Source organism: Cryptomeria japonica, chromosome 5, assembly GCF_030272615.1.
Source record: "Cryptomeria japonica chromosome 5, Sugi_1.0, whole genome shotgun sequence".
In the NCBI taxonomy this organism is placed as follows: domain Eukaryota; kingdom Viridiplantae; phylum Streptophyta; class Pinopsida; order Cupressales; family Cupressaceae; genus Cryptomeria; species Cryptomeria japonica.
This window is the reverse complement of record NC_081409.1, coordinates 124,191,089-124,212,182: the sequence shown is the minus strand read 5'-3', so window position 1 is coordinate 124,212,182 and position 21,094 is coordinate 124,191,089. Positions and strand designations below refer to the sequence as shown.

Sequence of the window (21,094 nt, the reverse complement as noted above, 5' to 3'; positions counted from 1 at the left end):
TGAACAGGTAGTTCCTTAGCACTCCTTTCACCCTCCATGTTTCTCCTCAGCCTATGACACTAATACTGGGGAAACAACATATTTCTTCCTTGTTTCCTCACTTGGGGGGAAAGGACAATACATAGCTAATTCTACCTCTCCCATTTAAGATTACCCCTTCTTTAGAGTTTCATTTTGCATATATTGATGTATTTTATTGCATTGAATATTTTGATGTGAGTACATGTGTGTTCCTTATTTAGGAGCTTTTTTTGCTTGAAGTAGTGCATTTTATTATGTATAATATCTCCTTAGAGGTGTGTAATTCTTCTCATTGCCCCTACACTTAGAGGGCATTGATATTTCTCCTATCCTTTTTAAGGATCCATTTTTCCTTTGTTCGATAGTGTTTTCTTACGATACAAGATCATTCCTTGTGTGCAGTTGTTGTTTACTTAAGGATTCTCTTTTATGAAAGAGGTGTGTATCCTTGTTTACAACCTCTTCTTCATTTGGAAATTTATATCTATTGTAAAAATACCCCTCACAGTTGGTCAAAAGCGTGCCATCCTTCATGAAGAATCCCTTAGGAGGAAGGTAGGCATTATTGTTCTCCCTCCTCTCTTTTGGTAGAAGATGTTATGTTTGTTCAAAATCTGCTTTTGTAGGTAGATGTATTTTGATAAAAGATCTCTTTTCCTCCAAGGATTTCCTTTAGACTTGTTGCACACGATATCTCTTTTTTGACTATCTTATCCTTGCTTGTAAGAGTATTTTCTTTTTAGCTTGGATTTATAAATATTATTAACAAAAAGGATATCTCCTTGGTGTTGAAGGTGTGTATCCTTGTTTCTATCTTCCTTAACACATTAACATAGGGCTATGTTGAAATATTAAGGCTATGCATACATATCACCCTCTTTGTACTATATTGTACTATATTTTTGCATGTCTTAAATGGGGTGTTTATTCTTGAAACTAGACAAAAAAAATTCTTACATGAGATGCTTCATGCCCCAAACCAGACGCAAAATTTATATATATGTCAAATATGAGGTTACACATTCTCGAAACTAGACATTTAAACAAAGTCTTACACGAGATGTTCTTGAAAGTAGACATATATTTGCCTTACACAGGGTGTTCAGACTCAAAACTAGAGTAAACAAAGTTTTATATGAGATGATTCATTCTCAAAACCAAACACATTTGAATTTTTATTTCATGTCTTATACAAGTTGTTGCATGATCAAAACCAGAGAAAATAAAATCTTATACAAGGTGCTTTTTTTTTTTTGATGCTTCGAGGTATCCTCGTGACTTCGCCCAACGACCCCCCTCGCCTTGCCTTGGACTTACTTTTTGCCAAGTTGGGGTTCAGGAGGGGGCAACTAAAGGTGAGACTAGTCCTCTAGGGGGGTTCTAGAGGCCCTTTAGCGCACCCCCAGGTAAATTTCAGTCAGGAGAGTCGAACCTAGAACCACCAGGGAGCAAACCCGAGGCCCAGACCGGCTTACCTGCCCATCGTGGGCTCTTAAAACCAAACAATTTTGCATATGTAGGATGAGTTGAACTAGAAAAACATAGCTAGACTATTTTGACTCTCCACCCCAACATGCATCGCCTAGAAAAATATAGCTAGCTCGTGACATGTATGTTCCTCCTTTTCAAATCCTCATGAACTCAAAGCTTTTCTATTTGTGATTCATGGTTTGATGCATTCTCTTGCTTTTTCTATGTGATCACTTGTATCCTTGTGATTACATTTCAAGAATGATATTAGTGGTTGAGACATTTTGATAATCAAGATCTCTTTGTGCTAGTTGACTTGATGTCTTTTTTTTTGTTGTGTCTTTTTCCTTTTGTCTTTATTTGCTTTTGTTTATTTTTTGTCTTTGTATTATTTTGTGTGTCCTTACATTAGATTGTGTGAGTTAAAGATCCTAAGATTGGGGGCTTGGTTCCTCAAAATTAGTGATGTCTTATACTCCTTGTGATCTCACTCCTAATTTCTCCTCTCTCTCATCTTTCATCTACTTTACTATGAGTATTTGCATAGGATCATACTCCCATTAAAGTGGGGGCTAAATGTAGCATCATAAATTGTCACCGGTCCAATTTATATCTCATTTGTATGCTCCCACTTTTGTGTGTCCTATCCTCATCCCCTCTCTAGGACTAATTTGACCCCATTCTCCAGCTTTGAGGCCATGAACACCCATTGGTGGGGTCTCATGGTGAGGTACCCATCCCCCTAGCACCTTATCTTAGTCCTGTTTGCAAAGGCACCAGTGCATGGAACACCCTAATTTGGACCATGGCACCCTAAAATTCCATGATCCCTCTCAATGGGGCCCAAATTTGAATTGGCATAGGTGTTATTTCTCCTTGCCAAAAATTGATCCCCATGGCTACACATGACCTTTGGAGGTTCGTCTAATTAATAAATTACCTATGGAATCCTATATAAAGACATCCTATCTATTCATATTAGACCTAAAATAACATCAATTAGAGAATTCATGCATCTATGAAGCATTCATCATTAAGCATTTGTAGTTATCTTCAAGGCTGCATATTCATCATTCAAGCATTGTAGAGAAAAATTACATCAATCTTGTGTAAGTGTGTTTCTGTGTGATTAGGATTTTCATGTTGATGTGTTTTTCATTCCATTACATATAATATTTATGATTACATTCAATGAGAATTACATCATAATAAATAATTGCATATATGAGGAAACATGTGTAGAGCTATATTTAAGATGATAGATAGATTTCACAAAGATGAATAGGTTGAGCTTTTGACAATGGAAAAATTGGAGGACCATGGCGAATTAATACTAAATAGTCCTAAAAAATTAGGTAGAACTTCTGTAAATAGATTCTAGACATTTTATTCTACCCAAATCCAGGTCGGTGGCTCCGTGGGATATCTATAGCTTACTATTTTGTCACATCACTTCAGTTATCACCTATTTCTCCCTAATTTCAATCAATCCAATTCAACCCTAGGAAAGAAAAAGTCAAAACCCTAACCTACGTGAATCTAATAAAAAATCTTATCCCTTCCTTAGTAGGATTGAGGATAGATCTATTAGGTTCACCCCTCTTTCCCATTTTATATTTTGTTTATAATTATTAGTATCCTAAGATGCTAGCTTCTAATAAATTCCAAATTCTAAAACTGAGAGTGACCATGACATCCGCCATTATGTTTTCTTTCCTGTATGTGTGGCCCATTTTAAAAATATCCAACCCTAAGAGGAGTTTGCAATTATCAATAACTATCCCTTCAATAGTCTATCCCATCATATTACAACCTTTGATAGCATAAAAAATCAGCTTAGAATTCCCTTCAATTTCAAGGATCCTAAACTCAATTGAGACATAAATATTTAACCTCTAGAGTAGGGCCATACCCTCAGCTTGATTATTAGTGACCCCATTAAGGCTACTAGTGTAAGCTACGACAAGAGCACCAATTCTATATCTTATAACTCCTCCATTAATAGGCATTCCTTGGTTCCCCCTTGCTTCCCCATTATAGTTGAGTTTGTGCCATCCGGATAATGGGGGGTGCCACCTAGTATTTAGCCTTTTCATCCCTTTTTAGTTGTCAAATGTGGTATAGGAATTGGAGAGATTCCTATCCATGGCCACCTTATCATCAAAAGGAATGGGGGGAGGGGTAGGAATGACATTCCCATCTAGAAACTAATAAGTTATCCTTCAAAATTTTGATAAAGCTTAGAAATACTTCCTCCACAAGTTTCTCCACATCCTTAAAGATTCTATTATTCCTTTTCTTCCAAAGACTCTAACTTAGGTGTGGCAAAATTTTCCTCTAGAGCTCTCTAATAAGTGGGTTCTATGAAGGGATGACCCAATCAAGGGTGAGGGGTGGGAGAGATTTAGTCATTGTCCAATTTACATTTCCATCTTTTGCAAAACCCGACTCTAGAGATTTGAGCAAACTAACAATGCATCAGGATGTGGGGGATAGATTGTTCCTCCTGCTTACAAATGATACATGTGTTAGGTAGTTTAAATCCACATTTAATGAGGTTATCTTGAGTTAATATTTTGTTATGCATCACCATCTACAAGGAAAAAATGATTTTGGGAAGGATTTGAGGGTTCCAAACTTGCTACCGAAGTGCCACAGAACTACCCTCCATTAATAATAGATTGTAAGCTAATCTATCTGAGAAGTTTCCTTCTAGGTTATTGGTCCAAACAAAATTATAATATCTTGGGAATATAAGTATTCTAATTTGTTGGATGAGTTGCTACAACAAAGAAGCCTTCTGAAGCATTGTTGATTTTGATAGAATATCGAGTTATATCTTTTCATGAGTTGTGTGGTGGTATGTAGTCTGAAACCAAGAGTTCAAAGAATGCTTGAGCCTTTTCCCTAATGTATTTTAAGTTGGGGTGTATAGAAAGGGGCATATCCCCTCAACCATTAGTCCTCTTAGAAGCATATGAGAAGCTCCTTTTTAATTTTCCACTTTAGGCCCATATAAATTAAACCCTTACTTTTGAGGATGTTATTCCATATTCTAGAGCCACTTGGATATCCAAAGGTGGAGAGTACTCTATATAAATTTTATGAGATAAGGTAATTGACACTCATATACCACTCCAATTATATTTGTGTAATAGAATATTTCATCCCATTTTAGACATGAGGGCTTTGTTGAGAAGGTTAATTCTCTTTATGTCCAATCCCCCAAAATTCTTAGAGTAGTAAACTATATTCTAGTTAACAAAAGCCATTCTTTTCTTTTCCTTAGTCCTATTCCATAAGAAGTTTCTTTGAATTGTTTTATTTTATCAATTATAGTAATTGAAATATTGAAGAGGGAAAGGAAGTACACTCGGATAGCCTATAGAGAGGCAACTAAGAGTTGTAATTTTCCAACACTACTTAACAATTTTCCTTTCTATCAAGCTAGATTTATTTGGAGTCTTTCCAATATAGAGTTCCAAAAGGTAGGGGTTACATCTTTGATAGTAAGGGGTATGCCCAAGTAAACCCCTAGGAGGACAACATTTTGACAACCCAAAATATTTATTATTGTCTCTATAACCCATCCCCTCTATTGAAAAAATAAATGTTTCTCTTCTCATAGTTTATGTATTGCCTTGAAGCCTTAGAATATTGATTTAAAAATGTTTTCCATTTTCTAGCTTCAACCACTAAAGTCATACCAAATAAAATGTTATCATCAATGAATTGCTGCAGAACAAAGGGTGGGGTAGTGGATGCCACCTTGACACCTTCCAAATTGTCTTTTTTCACCATGATCTGGAAATTCGTACCCAAATCTAAATTAAGCCAACATTGTTAAAAGTTAAGGGGAGAGAGGGTTACCTTTCCTTAAACCTTTTTTAGCACCAAATAATCCTTTGAGGGTTCCATTGACAAAGATAAATAATTTGACCGTGGTTATAGATTCCTTAATCAAATAGATCATACTATCTTGGAAGCCCATCTTCTTGAGGACTTTAAACATAAATTCTCATCTCTTTATCAGAATCCTTGAAAATGTCAAGCTTTAGAACCATTCCCAATAGGCGACATCTATCCATTGAATGCATAATTTCTTGTGTTGTGATTGCAACATCTAGGATTTGTCTTCTTGGAACACATCCATTTTTATTACTATTGATAAGACTATTGTGCGTTGGTTTGATCCTATTTTCCAAGACTTTGGAGAAGATATAATAAATCATGTTGCATAAAATGATAGGTCTAAAGTTTAAAAGTCTCAATGGGTCAGGGACCTTTGGAATAAAAGAAATGTAAGAGTTGTTCAAATTTTTAAAAATCTTACCAGTGCAGAAGAAGTCCTTGGTTGCCACAGTTAAATCAAATCCCACAATATCCCAAAATCCCTGAAAGAAATCAAGGGGGAAGCTATTTGGTCCTGATGCTTTGAATGCCTCCATTGAGTATGTAGTAGTCTTGATCTACACTTTAGTAACAAGTGCCATAATTTGAGCATTATCTGCCTGACTTAGAGCCATAGGTAAGAAGTATAACAACTGATCTTCAAGGGTAGGGTCAAAATTATTTCCTCCTCTGTAAGCATTACAAAAGTACTTAGAGGTCATATTTCCCAACTGGAGGTCATCAATAATAGTTTGATCAATCTCATCCTTTAAGGATTGGATGGAATTCAATTTCTTATGTTTGAGGGTAGATATGTGGGAAAAATTCAAGTCTCCTTCTTTTAGCCATTGGACCCAAAATCTCTACTTCTAGTAATTTTTCTCCCTTTTCAAGTTCTATTTTCATTTTCCTTGTAGGGGTTCTTATTCCTTATGTGTAACCTTAGACCAATCACCATTATAAATTTGCATCTTTATTATTGTTAATTTGGTAGTTATCTCCCTCTTCCCTGAGAAAGTATCTCCAAAAGCAAACCTAATCCATCCCTTAACCTTGTCCTTATAATGTTTAGTCTTTGGAACACCCTATACATAGTAATACCCTAGATAGGGGTATTCTACTTGTTTTGGATACAACTCCTAAATTTTGGTGTTAAGCCCACATGATTTCCTAGTGGAAGGGGATAGGTTCTATTGACAGGTGTTTTGACACACTCACCACCTCTCCTAAAAAGCAGTAAGTTTTGGGAGACTAACTAATCCAATGTTTCTATAGTTGGGTCTCGACGGTGATGGGCAACTGAATGGTTGATGTGATTTTACCTGTCAAGGGGCCCGTTGGTTGAAACAATTTCTAATTACCTACTTTTTTTTGTATTTTCTGATTAAATTCTCTCTCAAAATAAACAACAAAAGATAGATCAGGAAAGAAGAAAGTAATAATTAAATCAATATGATAACAACTAAATGATCCATGTGGTTAGAATTTCATAACCCAGTATTATCAATCTTACTAAATCAACATTCAAATGATGAACTCCAGAAAATATATAAAGTTAGACAACTTCACATATCAACGGAAATGAATAACATCAAACTAATAATCACCCTATCAATTTAATCATCATATACCATTTGCATGCGCAATATGATTCATAAACTAACAAAGTATCCAAAAGAACTAGTTACTGATTCAAATAATAGAAGTTACCAGATAACGAAGAACATAACCATGTAGAACACATAAGTAGATCAAGAAATCCACAAGCTTCTTTTTGTATTAAACTTGAAAGAGTATCAAAAAATCTTCTAAACTCATAAAATCTATATAAAAATCTCTAAAAGAACCTCTAATTGGACCTCAAATTATCAAATCGTGAACCCTTACAATGAATCAAAATTTCTAATTTATAGAGTTTCAAGTCCCAAATTCTAGGAACTAAAAGCCATCTGAACTAAAAGCTATAGAAATAAGGAGTTGTGGTTGACATGCAAGTCTCTGCCTTTAAACTGTAGTAAAACTACCAATTAACTAATACTACGAAACATGCATTCCTGAAATTGGCTATTACAACCATACATAATTTTGCTCAAAATTGAAGTCGGTGTTGAAGTTGGTGTTGTGTAGCAGTTGAACTCTCAACTTTTGTGGTAGTAAAAAATATCTTCAAAAAGAAGTGAAAATTGCATGTGTAGAAAATATAGGTTCATCTTCTACTCCTTTTATAGCTCTTATAGTTGCTGATAAAACATGCAATTGTGTCTTCATGAGGATTGGCAATATATGAAATCCAGAACTCAGACTTCTTCAAAATTTGCTTTGCCTGCTCCCACTTGTCGACCAACTTATGAATCACCCCCTTTGCATGTGAACATTGAGAAGTCAAAAATGAGTAATTATCCATTAACTCTGTATTAAACTCTGATGTAGGCATAAAATGATAAGTTACATACTGGACCCATTGATCTAACACTACACCTTCCCTCAGGCGACCATCTCTCAAAATGTCGTGACCATATGCCCTTAACAACTTCTTTACAAAATTCTCATATTTTCCTATTGACACTTAAAGGGGAGCATGTGCTTCTAAAATCATCACCCTACAGTGCTCAAGCACTTCTATTTTAAATTTTATTGCTAAAATGTAAGACTACAAACTATCAAAATCCTCTCCTCTGAGCAAATCTTCATTTTTACACACTTCTTCACCCAAGGCCAATTTTTTATTCAAGTTTTTGAACTGCTTGGTGAAGTCTCTAATCCTCACCTCCCAATTTGTTGAGCAGTCTCTTATTGGTTTCTCTATTTTAAGGACTCCTTCATAGATTCTCGTTGTATGCTATAGAAATAGTCTTACCTTCAAGATACTATCCTTTGTCCACGATTTCATAGTAGCTGCCACTTTTCTTATTTCAATCAAGGTCCTTACATCACCTTCTAGGAGTGATGATGTGGATGACAGTGTGTCGTCGACCGTTGAATCTAAAGGCTTCCCCATATCCACAAGCAACTACTTATATTGTTCTAACCGTGTCTTTACCTGGTGCTAGGAGTTATGCTCCTCCTGTATCCTACTTCTGACTGTGCTAGTGACAAACTCCAAAGTATCTAGCTCTCCCCACTTTGTCTACTTCCCTAGCCAGTTCTAGATAAATGATGAATTATTTTGGCCTTCTTTTCTTTCCTCGGCTCCTCCACAATAGTTTGTTGTAGCCTAGAGAGTTTGGGAAGAATCACCTTTTCTTTCTTACTGAAAGTGAAGGTTAACCATTGTGGTGTTCCTTCATTGGTATCTCGTCCTAATTGGGTGGTTATTTGCACCGACACTCTCCCAATTTCTTGTAATGGTTCCTCCTACTGTTTTTCTTGTTCTCCATCTTGTGTATCAGGAGGAATTTGGGTTTCTTCTTGAGTAGGAGGCACTGAGATAGCAAACTGTTGTTGTAAAGGCATTTGTTAGGCTAGGTTTGCATGCAGAGCGTTATCAGCATCAAGCTGTTATTGATATTCTTCCAATCTCCCACTCACTTGCTCATTGAAATCCTTGGCCGACTGTTGACCTTGTTGCTCTATTTCTCCACCTGCAATGTCTTTTAACAATTTTTCCACATCTTGTAGTGAGAACAAGTATTTCATCATGCTCTTCATCCTACCCTTTTCCCACTTCCCCCTCTTCACCTTGTTGTTGCTGTTGCAGACCTTGATCATTGATGTTCATGGGGGTTACCTGCGTAAGTTCTAAAACCTTTTGTACGACAGGCCCCGTTCGTTTCTCTGCATTTGAAGGAGTCATTCTTTTCCTCTTCTTGAGATTTGCCTTCTTTTGTGTTGGCTCTGCCTCCTCTTGATCGGAGCCTGACTCCACATTATGAATAATTACCATCTCCTTGGTGTGAGTCATTGCAGGTGCAAGAATCTATGAAACCATAGAAGGTGGGGTGACCATTGTTGTAACCATGAGTGGAGGCATTGTTGTCATAGCTGGTGCAATAGATGTAGTTGATGTGGTGGCAGGAGTTGTTGTTGTAGAAGTAGTGACTGTGGTAGTGGGAATAGTGGTGGCCATGGTGGTAGTAGCACTAGAGGGTTGAGCCTCTAGAAAAGGTTATTCTGCTATTGCTACAACACCTTCAATAGTGGGCCTAGTAGGATGAATTTATGCTTGTGGTGTGGCCCCTAGGTTGGTAGTAATCCCCAAAATCACCTGTTTTGCCAAGTATTCAACTTCTTTCATTCTTTCATCCAAATTTTGCTTTAGTTCTTCTATGGTTAAAGGGGATTTAGCTTCTTCCTCCTGGTCTATGGATGTGTTCTTTCGAGACTCTGACCATGTCCTCCTTGTATATTCTTTGTGTACCTTGGATTGAGGATTTTTAGTTGGGATGTTTTTTGTTTCCCTTTGGAGGTAGCTGGTTTAATTCTGAGACTCAACCACTTCTTCGTTCTATCTATTACTGGCCGAGAGATGGTATCAATATCTACAACTTCTTGTTGTGACCATTTGATTTGGGGAAGCGGCCTCTTATCTACTCCCGTTTCTTTGTATATAGAATCCAAAAAAATGCCATCATCATGTAGCTACTTGGGTAGGTTGGTCTCAATCCTAAAATCCCTTATTTGAGGAACAACAAGGTGATGATAAAATTTCTCCCTTGCCTCAAAGCCATCCTAGAGGTTAGCCCAAAAATTCTCTAGGGCAGGTTGATGTCTATCATATACTTTTGGCATAAATCCTTTTAATTTATTCTATGGATCATAAAATTGGTGAGCATAATTAAAAGGTTTCAACTGTAACTCTTGCAATTCTTATTCAACAGTCTTTGCCATATAAATCTTAGAACATGAAAAGAATGATAAATTCAAAGGGAAATCTTCACCCGTGACCCTCATCTTATGCCTTGTAGACAAAAAAATATGCAAATGCACCATTTGTCTTGCATATTCCAACAAAATTGTCCTATTTGTACAGTATCTAGGAAACAAAAATGGTTCTCTGGTGAACCCACTCAGCCTCAGATAGGTAGATCGGGAGTTCTGTATGAACTAGCACCCCCATTTATTTATTAACTCCATAGCCTCTTTTCTTAGTCTGAATCCAGTATCCTCTATTAGTCTTATAATAATGGGAAACAAAAATGCATCATTTATTCTCTTATAATGTAGCTGAACCTCTTTTAGTGGCAATTGGGTATAGTATTCCCATACTGCATTTTTTCCTTCTTCTTCTCCCAATGTGCCCTTAGTTTGTAGCCCAGGAAATTGGTCGGATTTGGTTTCCACCCAAAAAACATAAGATGTGAAGAAAAAATTCCTTATGTTGTGTACCTCCTTCAACTGGTCCCTTATGTTATTTGACAAAATTTGGGCCTAGTCATAGTATTGTCGCCCATCCAAAATTGTTAACATGAATGAGAATATCCATGGATGAAAGCCACAACAAGAAGGTTTTCCAAAGGCCTTGCTGAGCATTATGATTAAATCTCTTTGTGGTTCTTTAAAATCTTGCCTCAAAATATCGTTTGCCTTTAAGTTTGTTTTCCTTTCTTATTCAAGCCATTTTTTATTCATCCTCTTTTTACACTAGTTCACATTATGGTTCCATTCCCTTTCTCCATCTTCCTCTCCCTCTACTAATACTTCCTTCTTGGTGGGAATCTAGAAGAATAGGGCTAACATAGTTGGAGACAAATCAATCACCACTTTTCCATCTGAATCAACACACTGCCTAGTGTCAGGGTTGTAGAATTGTGCAATCTGCATTACAAACTCTGGGGCCTACACTGATTGTGAGAACATTGTTGCCTCTACCAGGCCAAATCTTTTAATCCACCTATATTATGCACTCAACCCTAGTTTCTTCAATTGTTTTTCAATGTGTTCGAGCTCAATATGCTCAATCTCTGTGTCTTTAACCCAGTGAATCACATCTTCCAACTTTGAGATGTATGTTCTGCCTTGATATTGGTACTTCATTATTCTCGACAACTTTTCAAGATCCTTTGACTTTCGGGAAGATTCCTTGAAACCTAGATAAACCTGTAAAATGAACCAAACAAGCATCAAAACTACTCAAAGAAATAATACTAGAAAAATAGCTCACTTCGGGACTCTGAGGTCCCGAGATCCTAAGGTGAGAAAACAAAAAACCACAAAGAAAACCAAGGAGTTTGGGAACCTGAGGTCCCAAGTTTTGACACCAAACAGAACAAAAGGGGACTACTTCAGGAACTCGGGAACCCAAGTTTCTGAAGTGGTCAGACAATGAAAAAGACCAGCAAATTCAGAACCTCAGGAACCCGAGATACCGAAATGAACAAAAACACAACAAGGGAAACACTTCGGCAACTCAAGAACCCAAGTTTCTGAAGCGTTGAAACCATTGATAAAGAAAACCAACTCGGGACTTTGGGGTTTCAAAGTTCTGGGGTAGGATTCAATAGGCAACTTGGGACTTTAGGGTTCTGAAGTTACAGGGTAGGAATCAACAGACAACACAGAACTTTAGAGACCCGAAGTCCTGACAAACTACAAAGACAAAGAAAAATGGAAGGTTCGGGATCCCGAGACTGCGGGGTTCCGAATCGAACAGACAAGAAAAAGAGAAACTAATTCGGGAACTTAGGAACCTGGTTTTCCAAAGTAGTTTAAACAAAGACCCAAATAAAACACAAAACCACCACTTTGGCAACTCAAGAACCCAAGTTTCTGAAGTAGGGAAAATAAACAAATGACCCCTATTTTGTGAACTCGGGAACCTAGGTTCGTAAAGTAGGCAAAAAAGAAAAGAACCAAGGAAAAGACATCATTTTAGGAACTAGGTCAGAGTTTTAAAAATGATAAGACAACAAAAAAAACCCCTAACCCAAAATTTCAGGAACCTAAGTTTTCGAGGTTAAGGCAAAACAAATAAACACAAGACAAAACAAGCAAAATCACGCAAAATCAAACAAAATCTAAGAAACCTAAACTAAAACAAACAAAAATCTACCTAATACACAAAACTCCATATAGAGGAGGTGAGAAATCCACCTACCATGCATGAAAAATGGAGACAGTACTAAATCAGGTGCATGAGAGTTCGAGATCGTGAGTTCAAAGATTTAGATTCACAAGAATGCATGCACAAATGAGCTTCAAAATGACCTCAGATCCTATTTATACCCTAATTCAACATTGCATTAAATGCACTTCGGGAACTTGGGAACCCAGGTTTCCGATGTGGCATCATAGGCAATGAGTTGGGAAACTCAGGAACAGTTCTCAAAGAACAAATGAGAAGAACATCCTGAGAGTTTGGGAACCTGAACTTCAGAGGTGAAAACAAAAAAATGACCTAGAACTTCAGAAACCTGAAAAACTTGAACCTCTGAGGCTAGACAAACAAACAAAGGCTGAAACAAACTCGAGAACTCAGGGACTTGGGTTTCTGAAGAAAGAAACAAAACAATTAAAAACCCACCTTAGGAATTTGAGAACGTGGGTTTTCGAAGTGACAAAAACAAAAGCCAAAAAGACAAAGGGGAAAAACTAACAGAAAAAGACAAAAGAGGGGACCCGTATTTTCGTGAAATGAAGATGATGGGACTAGAGATCAAGGGCATAACAGGTCCCCTGGCAGATTTGTCTTCCCAGTCTAATAGTAGAGGGTTGTGGTCTAAGACTATTTTAGGCAGATCCCTGAGAGTAAATTTTAACTTGAATGAGGTTATCTCTCTTCTTGTGATTAGACCAAGTGAATAGTTGAACCAACAATTCAATGTCAAGAAGTCTCATTTTATTAATGAAGTTAGCCAATTCTTTCATGTTATTATAGTAGTCCACCAACCCTCCCAAATTTTTAGAGAACAGAGGGGAGTTGAATTTCCTCACAATCATCCAATGGTTTTTCAGATCTACTAAAAATTGAGTAGAAATATATCCTCACTAACAATTTTTTTGACTAAAGTGAGTGTTTGTCGACTAAAGTGAGTGTTGGGAGCATAAACATTCACCAAACACCATGAGTCCTTAGGAGATGTAAGCTTTATAATTAGACTACTAGTAGAGCTAGAGAGAAGAATTCCCCCTAGATTTTTAGGGTCCCACATGGTGACAACACCACTCAAAGCACTAGTAGCATCACTAATGAAGAATCAGGAGCCCAACCAAATATAGTCACCAATGTTATGAAAAGTACTCGTAGTCATTTTAACTTGTTGAAATAACAAAATGTCTATTTTCTTCTTAACAAGGTAGTTATTGCAAGCATATTGGTTTTGAGCACTTTTCAGGCCCTTCATTTTTCAGGAGAGAAAATTTGTATTCAAAATATTGAGATAGATTCTAGGGTTTGTTTCCTTCCTTGGTCCATCTCCCTTGCAACTTCCTTTTCTCATGTAAGCCTCTAGGATGGGTGGCTAGTCTTGGTTTCCTCCCGTACATCAATCTTCTTGTTCCATTTTTTTCCTCTTTTGGGTTGTTCACTCCTCATTAGGATGAGGATGAGTTGGTACCTAGGGACATCAGACTACTAGTGGTGGCACCTAGTGATAAACATGCCATTCTCATGGCTAGGGAAGAGACAAGGGGTTTTGGTGATAGGAAGGGGCTTGGGTGAAAGCAATTGTTGACCAGTTTATTAAGGGTGGAAAGGATTGGGATTTTCCCTTCTTTTGGGAGTATCTCTTTGATAGGTGTTTCCATGTTTCTATTCTCTAGGGGTGTAACATGCTTGGTTGGAGTTTTAATAATTTTAAGTATCCAATCAGTCAAAGGGTATTCATTGCCTATCTCCTCTTTCTAAGGTGTATTCTTTTCATCTTGGGATAACTCCTCCACCCAAGGAGGAATCATGTCTACCTCGGTTGCTTCCCCCTCCAAAGAAACAAACATTTCTTTTACTTTTTGGGTTTTTTTGAAGTGGATTTACATTAAAAAAATCACGTGTCTTGTCTTGGAACAAATTTGATAGAACACACCAGTATTTTGATACATTATAGCTTGGGTCCATTTTCCTAACTTAGATTACAAAGAGATGAAGTTAGGAAGAGTTTTTTTCATATCCACATTTACACAAAATTATGCAAATACTAACCTGGATTTAGCCTTAGTCACCTCATTAGTGGATACATAGTGTCCAAAGGTGTTGCCAATCCATAATCTAAAAAAATCTTCATCCTAGAATTCAAGTAGGAGACCCATGAGATGCACACACATAGGTGATATTTTGTTCAGGTTAACTAATGGATCAAAATCCTATTTCCATCTATAGAGCAACAAATGATGTTTACCATAGGAACATGTACCTAGAGTGAGAACTATTACGAGGTCCTCCTTAGCCAAAAAATTAAGGAGAAAGAGATCACTTGACATGGACTGGTAGTCACACCTCCCTGTAGCTTCCATTTTGCAGCAATTCAGCTACATACCATGTCTATGGTTACAAAAAGGTGAATAAATTACCCACCAGAGTAGTGTTCATGGAGGAAATGATATTTCCCACCATAGAGTGAGGCAACAAGATAGTCTTTCCTTCATCTATTTGCAAGTATTCTAGGGTTATATTAGGGATTTCTTACCTTGTTGTACTGCCAATGAGCATGTTTTTCCAACCCTTCAATTTTGGGCTTTCACTTGGAGGTACATGCTCCAGATCTCAATCCTCATAGAGAGACCACCATTGTCTTTCTTGGATAGACAATCAAGATGGGTGGCAGATTCGAGTCCTCCCTTTTCAATCATCATAGATGCATTTGGAGAATCCGTAGAGACCCTAGTTGGTACTGCAACAACTCCTATAGTATGAGCCTCATAAAATGACATAGGTGTCTTGTTGGGAATGATAGGAGGGGTAAGAGGTAGACAAACAAGGTCCCCCCGGAAGTAGGCACCATGTGCATGGGAATTCAAAAAATTCTAGATTGTGGTCTAATTGAATATTTATAGTATTACTCAAGCATCATTAATTTAATTTTCCTTAAAAATATTGTTAACATATATTAATCACTCATGTATTTTCAATTCTCTAATCTTTAAATAATTTATATCATATCATTTTGATAAAGAAACAAGAGTTAAAAATTACTACATAAAACAAAGACATACCAACCGATCCAATTCTCTGTCCACATCTTTGGTTTCTTATTTGAATTGGGCCCATCAAATGTATCCCCACAATACAAACCATTACAAGTATTAATCTGAAAAAAAGGAAAAAAAAAAGAACTTTAATAAATTGTAATCTAAAGTTTATTTTTAAAAAAAGTATTCTCAACTAAACTAAAATAATTATTCATATATAAAATCTCTTAAATAATTAAACAAAATATTATATACTATTTATATAACAAATATCATTTATATATATATATATATATATATATATATATATATATATATATATATATATATATATATATATATGTCTAACATCTTAGATATTTATTATATTTAGTTCGATATTTAGAACTCTTTTATTCATTAATATTTACCTTGTTATTTTATTGAATGATTATATATTTGAATGAATAATATTTTTCATTACTTTTTAAACTTAAAAATTAATATTAATATTAAAAATGATTTAAAAAAAATTATAATATTAAAGAAATGTAGATGATGAATTGTACTAAAGAAGCAAAATAAAAGGCAAAGAAAGGGTTGGAAAAGTAATGATGAAATAATTGATAAGAATTTCAAAGTTCATTTTTATCTTTGTATATTTTTCTCATTCCCCACTCAATTAAAACAAATAATGTCATATAACTATTACCAGTTTATTTCTTGAATATCAAATGATTTATTGTGCAACATTTTTTTTTTTAAGGATAAGAGCTATTAGTATGGGGATAGCGCCCTTGTATTAATTAAAAATGGTTTTACAAAAAAAGCCTTCACTGCCTGTTAGCAAGACCTCAGACAATACTACTACCTGCAGTTGATACTACTAGCTACCCATCCCATTGTACAATAGACCACAATTTTAAACCCACCCACCAATGACCAACACCAGACTTGGTCTTTACATATTATGGACCACCATTGAGGGTCTGCATGATGACCCCAACAAACTCTCCAATATTGATTACATTTTTAGTAGCTCCAGCCAAGAACCACCATGTCTCTGAGCTTGTTACTCTGCGAAATGGGGCCATGTTCCTGTTCTGCACAACACACCTAAAGACTTCCCAAGCATTCTCCCCAAATGTTCTCATCAACTACTTCAACTCTTCCTTTTCTACGCGTCTGCGCTCTGCTCGACTTCTTTTACTATCATTTGACTCATCACTCCCATCATTTTTGCTCTCCTCCTCTTCATCCTCTGAGTTCGAGGGTAGAAAGACACTCGACTGGAAGTAGGTTTTAAGTATGCTGATCCATTCGTTCTCCGACAGGCTTAGAATGGAATTAGCGATGTTATTTCTATTGACTGGCTTGACAAAACAACACAGCATCTCCATGACTTTTTCCCTATTTTCAATGATGTCCACCAAGGGCATAAGCACAACTTCATAAACCATGGCGTCACATCAGTGGCATTCAAAGTTAAGTGTGATCCCCACAAGCCCTTTTACCGCATCATAAACATACTCTTCTGTGACAAACAAGCTATGAAGCTGTACATCTAGTGTTTCTTCACAGTTCATGCACCCGATGTTGCCAAAGTATGCCATAGATAAGGACGAAACCTAGCTTGTGCACTATCTGAGCTGTGTGACCCAACAAAGCACCTTACTCACCATACAACCCGACCTTGTAGAAGGGCAATAAAAGGCTATCAGAACTCTAGAAGATTCTACATGCCTAATCAACCAAGATCCCACAAACTGCAAGAATATGCCATACAATAACTTCTGTCCATCATATGTATCTCAGACCGTCGACACTACAATTTTGAGAAACCGACCTATACAAGGTGTGCAAGACTTCTACCACCTGTCCTACGTTCGCAGGCCTAGTTGTAAGGTCCATCATCCAACCCCGTCACATTTCCTTATCAATAGGTCCTTTCTGCACAAGTCCGTAATCTCCAAACTCAATGTCTTGGGTTCCACTAACACTTCTACAGAATTTGAATTGACTTTGAGATTAGCAAGCAAGTCTCCCACTCAATTACCTTCCCTGTGTATGTGAGATATTTCATATGGCTTGATTGCTTGGGGTACAGATTGAATGCGAGGCAGCCATTTAGCTAGTTTCCAATTTAGTCATCTAGTGGTAGTCACCCCATTTATAACTATTTGAGAATCACCCTCAATATGTACATTTGATAAACCTTTCTGTTTGCAAAGTAATAACCCAGCCTCAAGGGCTCTTATTTCTGCTTCATTATTTGTAGCACAACCAATATTTTCGTATGTACCAAACATAATAATCCCATCCTCATTTCGAATGACTGTTCAATAGCTAGCTTGCCAAGGATTGCCTTTGTAGGCCCCATCAAAGTTGAGTTTTACCCAACTGTTATGAGGCTTCTCCCATCTGACTTCTTTCCTATTGATTCTCTTCTTGGGATAGTAGAATATAGCATTTTTGAAGGACCAATTCCAATCCATTTCCAAGTCCCAATCATTGAATTTGAATTTCCTAACATTCTGTGACTTACCACAAATGACTTCTTCTATGTCTGCCTTGAGATTGCCGATGACTAATTCCACTGGTTTAGATGCCTCTTTGAATATTTGTTTGTTTGTTTCTTTCCAGATAGTCCAAACAATCATTGCTGGGCCGATCTGCCACAGGGCACCCCACTTTGTCCGACTGAACGATGGCCATGTGACAAGGAATTATTTTAGAGACACACTTCTAGGTATATATAGGTTAACCATACTTAGGAACCAATCCCAACACCTACGAGAAAACTTACAATTGAAGAGTAAATGATCCACTGTTTCTTCCCCAATGTTGCATAACATGCACCAACTTGGTCCTTAAATACCTATGGTTTTCAGCTTATCATCAGTGAGTATCCTCCCATTCAGAGCTATCCATAGGAAAGCCCCTGCTTTTGCCAAAACCCACCTGTTCCAGCACAACTTGCTAGGCCAATTCGGGTTGATAGCTCTATTCCTTTGAACTTCGTAGGCCAGCTTAACACTATACTCCCCTGACTTTGCTACACTCCAGAATAAGCTATCTTCTTCATCTGATGCTAAAATTGATCTATTACTCAATAGCTCTTCGAGTTTCTTACACAACTCTAGGTTGCCGATAGCTACTCGTTTCCAGGACCTCGTGCCATGGTGCTTAACACCCTCAAAATAACTGGCAACTTGCGTACCTATAGAAGATTCTATGGTGTTGATCCAGTCTTGATTATGAAGCATTCTAATATCGGTGGTTCCCCATCCCATGAGTCCCGCCAGAACTTGGCCCTACTTCCATTGCCAATCTTCCAAGAACTGTGATTCGTGATTACATCCCTTCTATTCTAGAGAAAGTTCTAGGTGGGAGAGCCCCTGTCTGTATCTGCAATTGTGAAAATTTGATCAAGATCATCAGAGTCTAGGTACTTTTTATGAAAAATCCTGCATTATAGTTTATTGGGACATTTGTACATCTTCCAAGATAGCTTCACTCCTAGGGCCAGGTTTTGAATATTCATTTTTCATAGCCCTGCTCCCCCATCCTCTTTCCACATGCACATGGTATCCCAATTTATCAGAGGTATCTTTCTATGCTCCTTAGCCCCATCCCAAACAAACTTTTTTAAAAGCCCATCTAATTTCACTCCAACTGGGTTAGACAATTGAAAGCACTGCATGCTATAGATTGGAACCGTTGCTAGCACATATTTTATCATTAATAGTTGACCAACTTGAGTTAGCTATCTATTATTCTATTGCTTTGTTTTGACCTTACAAGAGTTTTGGACATCCTCCCAAATTTGGGATTGCCTACTGCCTGTGTTAATTCTGATTCCACGATATTTGAGGGGAAGATCAGTAATTTTGAAGCCAAAAAATGCAAAATACGATTCTGAGTCAACCTTCCTATGTTGAAAAAGAAAATCTATGATTTATCCATATTCATTTCCTGTCCTGACAACTTTGAATATTCATCTAACACCTCACCAATTCCTTTGGCTTCCTTCATCGTTGCTTCACAAAACAGGATTATGTTGTTAGCAAATTGTGAATGGGTGATGGGCTCTATCAGTCTGTGAATTCGAATACCTTTCCAAAGTCTAGCGGATTGCTTTGTTTTAGTTAAATTCCCAAGAACCTTTGCCATGAGTACAAAGAGAGCCGAGGATAGAGGGTCCCCTTGCCTTAATCCATTGGTAGCTTTGAAGAAGCCACAAATTGTACCATTGACAAGTAGAGAGAAATTAACTGTGGAAATGCAGAAACTAACACTGTCGATCCATTCATTTGGAAAAACATAACATCTAAGTACCTTAACCAAAAATTGCCATACCACCTTATCATAAGCTTTTGCAACATCAAGCTTTATGATCATACCCTTTAATTTCTCTTTATGCATGGAGTGCATGACTTTAGACACTAAAATAATATTGTCTGCTAACTCTCTTCTAGGAGTAAACCCATTCTGATTTTCTGAAATGAGGTAAGGTAAAAGCTTCTTCAGTCTGCTGGCCATAGATTTCAAGATGATTTTGTATATGGTATTGCATAGCGATATGGGCCTAAGATCGTGCATTGAAGAGCATTCCTATTTTTGGGGAATTAAGGCAATGACTGTATTATTCACTTCTTTTACAAACTTTCCTTTTTTCCTGAATTCTTCTACAACCAACTGGATATTGTAACCTAGAAAGTCCCAACATTTCTGATAGAATTCAGTAGTCATACCATATGGGCCCAGAGCCTTGTGAGGGTGCAGCTCGAATGTAGCTCTTTTAACTTCCTCCAAAGAGTAGGGTTCACATAGCATTTTTGCCTCATCCATAGAGACCAACTTGTACATGAGATCAAAAAGCTTGTTATTTGATGCATCCCCTATCTAACTATAACTCCCCAAGATTTTAACAAAATGATCGAGTGTAGCTTGCTCTAACTCAGCCTCAGTACTTCTCAATGTTCCTCCATCATCCATGATTGCAGTGATTTTATTTTTGTTCCTTCTGACTTTTGAAGTCGCATGGAATTTTTTTGTATTACGATTGCCCTCAGCAATCCATAATGCTCTCGACTTATCTTGCCAATAGACTTCTTCTTTGTTTAGCAGCTCCACATATTGTTTCTTAAGGAGTTTTTCTTTAAGAAATTCTTCCCTAACCATCCCTACCAGCATAACTCTACTATTGATATCTTCCAATTCTTCTTCAATTCTGAGTTTTTCAAAGAAGATATTTTTGAATGAGAACTTGTTCTAGTGCTTGATTTTGTTTTTGATATATTGAATTCTCTTTACAAAACAAAAGCTAGGAGAACCCGAAAAGGTGTTGCTTTCCAGCCACCATGTTTTAAGAAGGTCAATGAGTTTAGGATCCCTCCACCACATACTCTGGAATTTGAAGTAGTTTTTATTCTTAGGTGCCTCATGATTGATAGACAAAGTAACAGGGAGGTGATTCAATCCAGCTTGAGGGATGATGTTAGTGTTGATGGAGAAACTACCATTAATCCCCATTCCCCCACAAAGAAACGATCCAATCTTTTAGAATTTTTTGAGAAATTAAGTCTTCTGTTGGTCCAAGTGAACTTACCATTTTTAGGGATAACATCCACCACTTGGCAGTTCGAAATGAATTCTCTGAAGTCTTCCATTA

General features: G+C 37.0%; 1 protein-coding gene across 1 annotated transcript in view; it reads right to left on the bottom strand.

The window, feature by feature from the left end:
• LOC131068387 (beta-galactosidase 1) overlaps positions 1 to 21,094 on the bottom strand; it is a 212,798-nt gene that overhangs the window by 137,858 nt on the left and 53,846 nt on the right. The window contains exon 7 of the mRNA XM_058003566.2: positions 15,466 to 15,560. Coding sequence (XP_057859549.2) covers positions 15,466 to 15,560 — 95 coding nt within the window. The remainder of the gene's footprint in view (positions 1 to 15,465; positions 15,561 to 21,094) is intronic.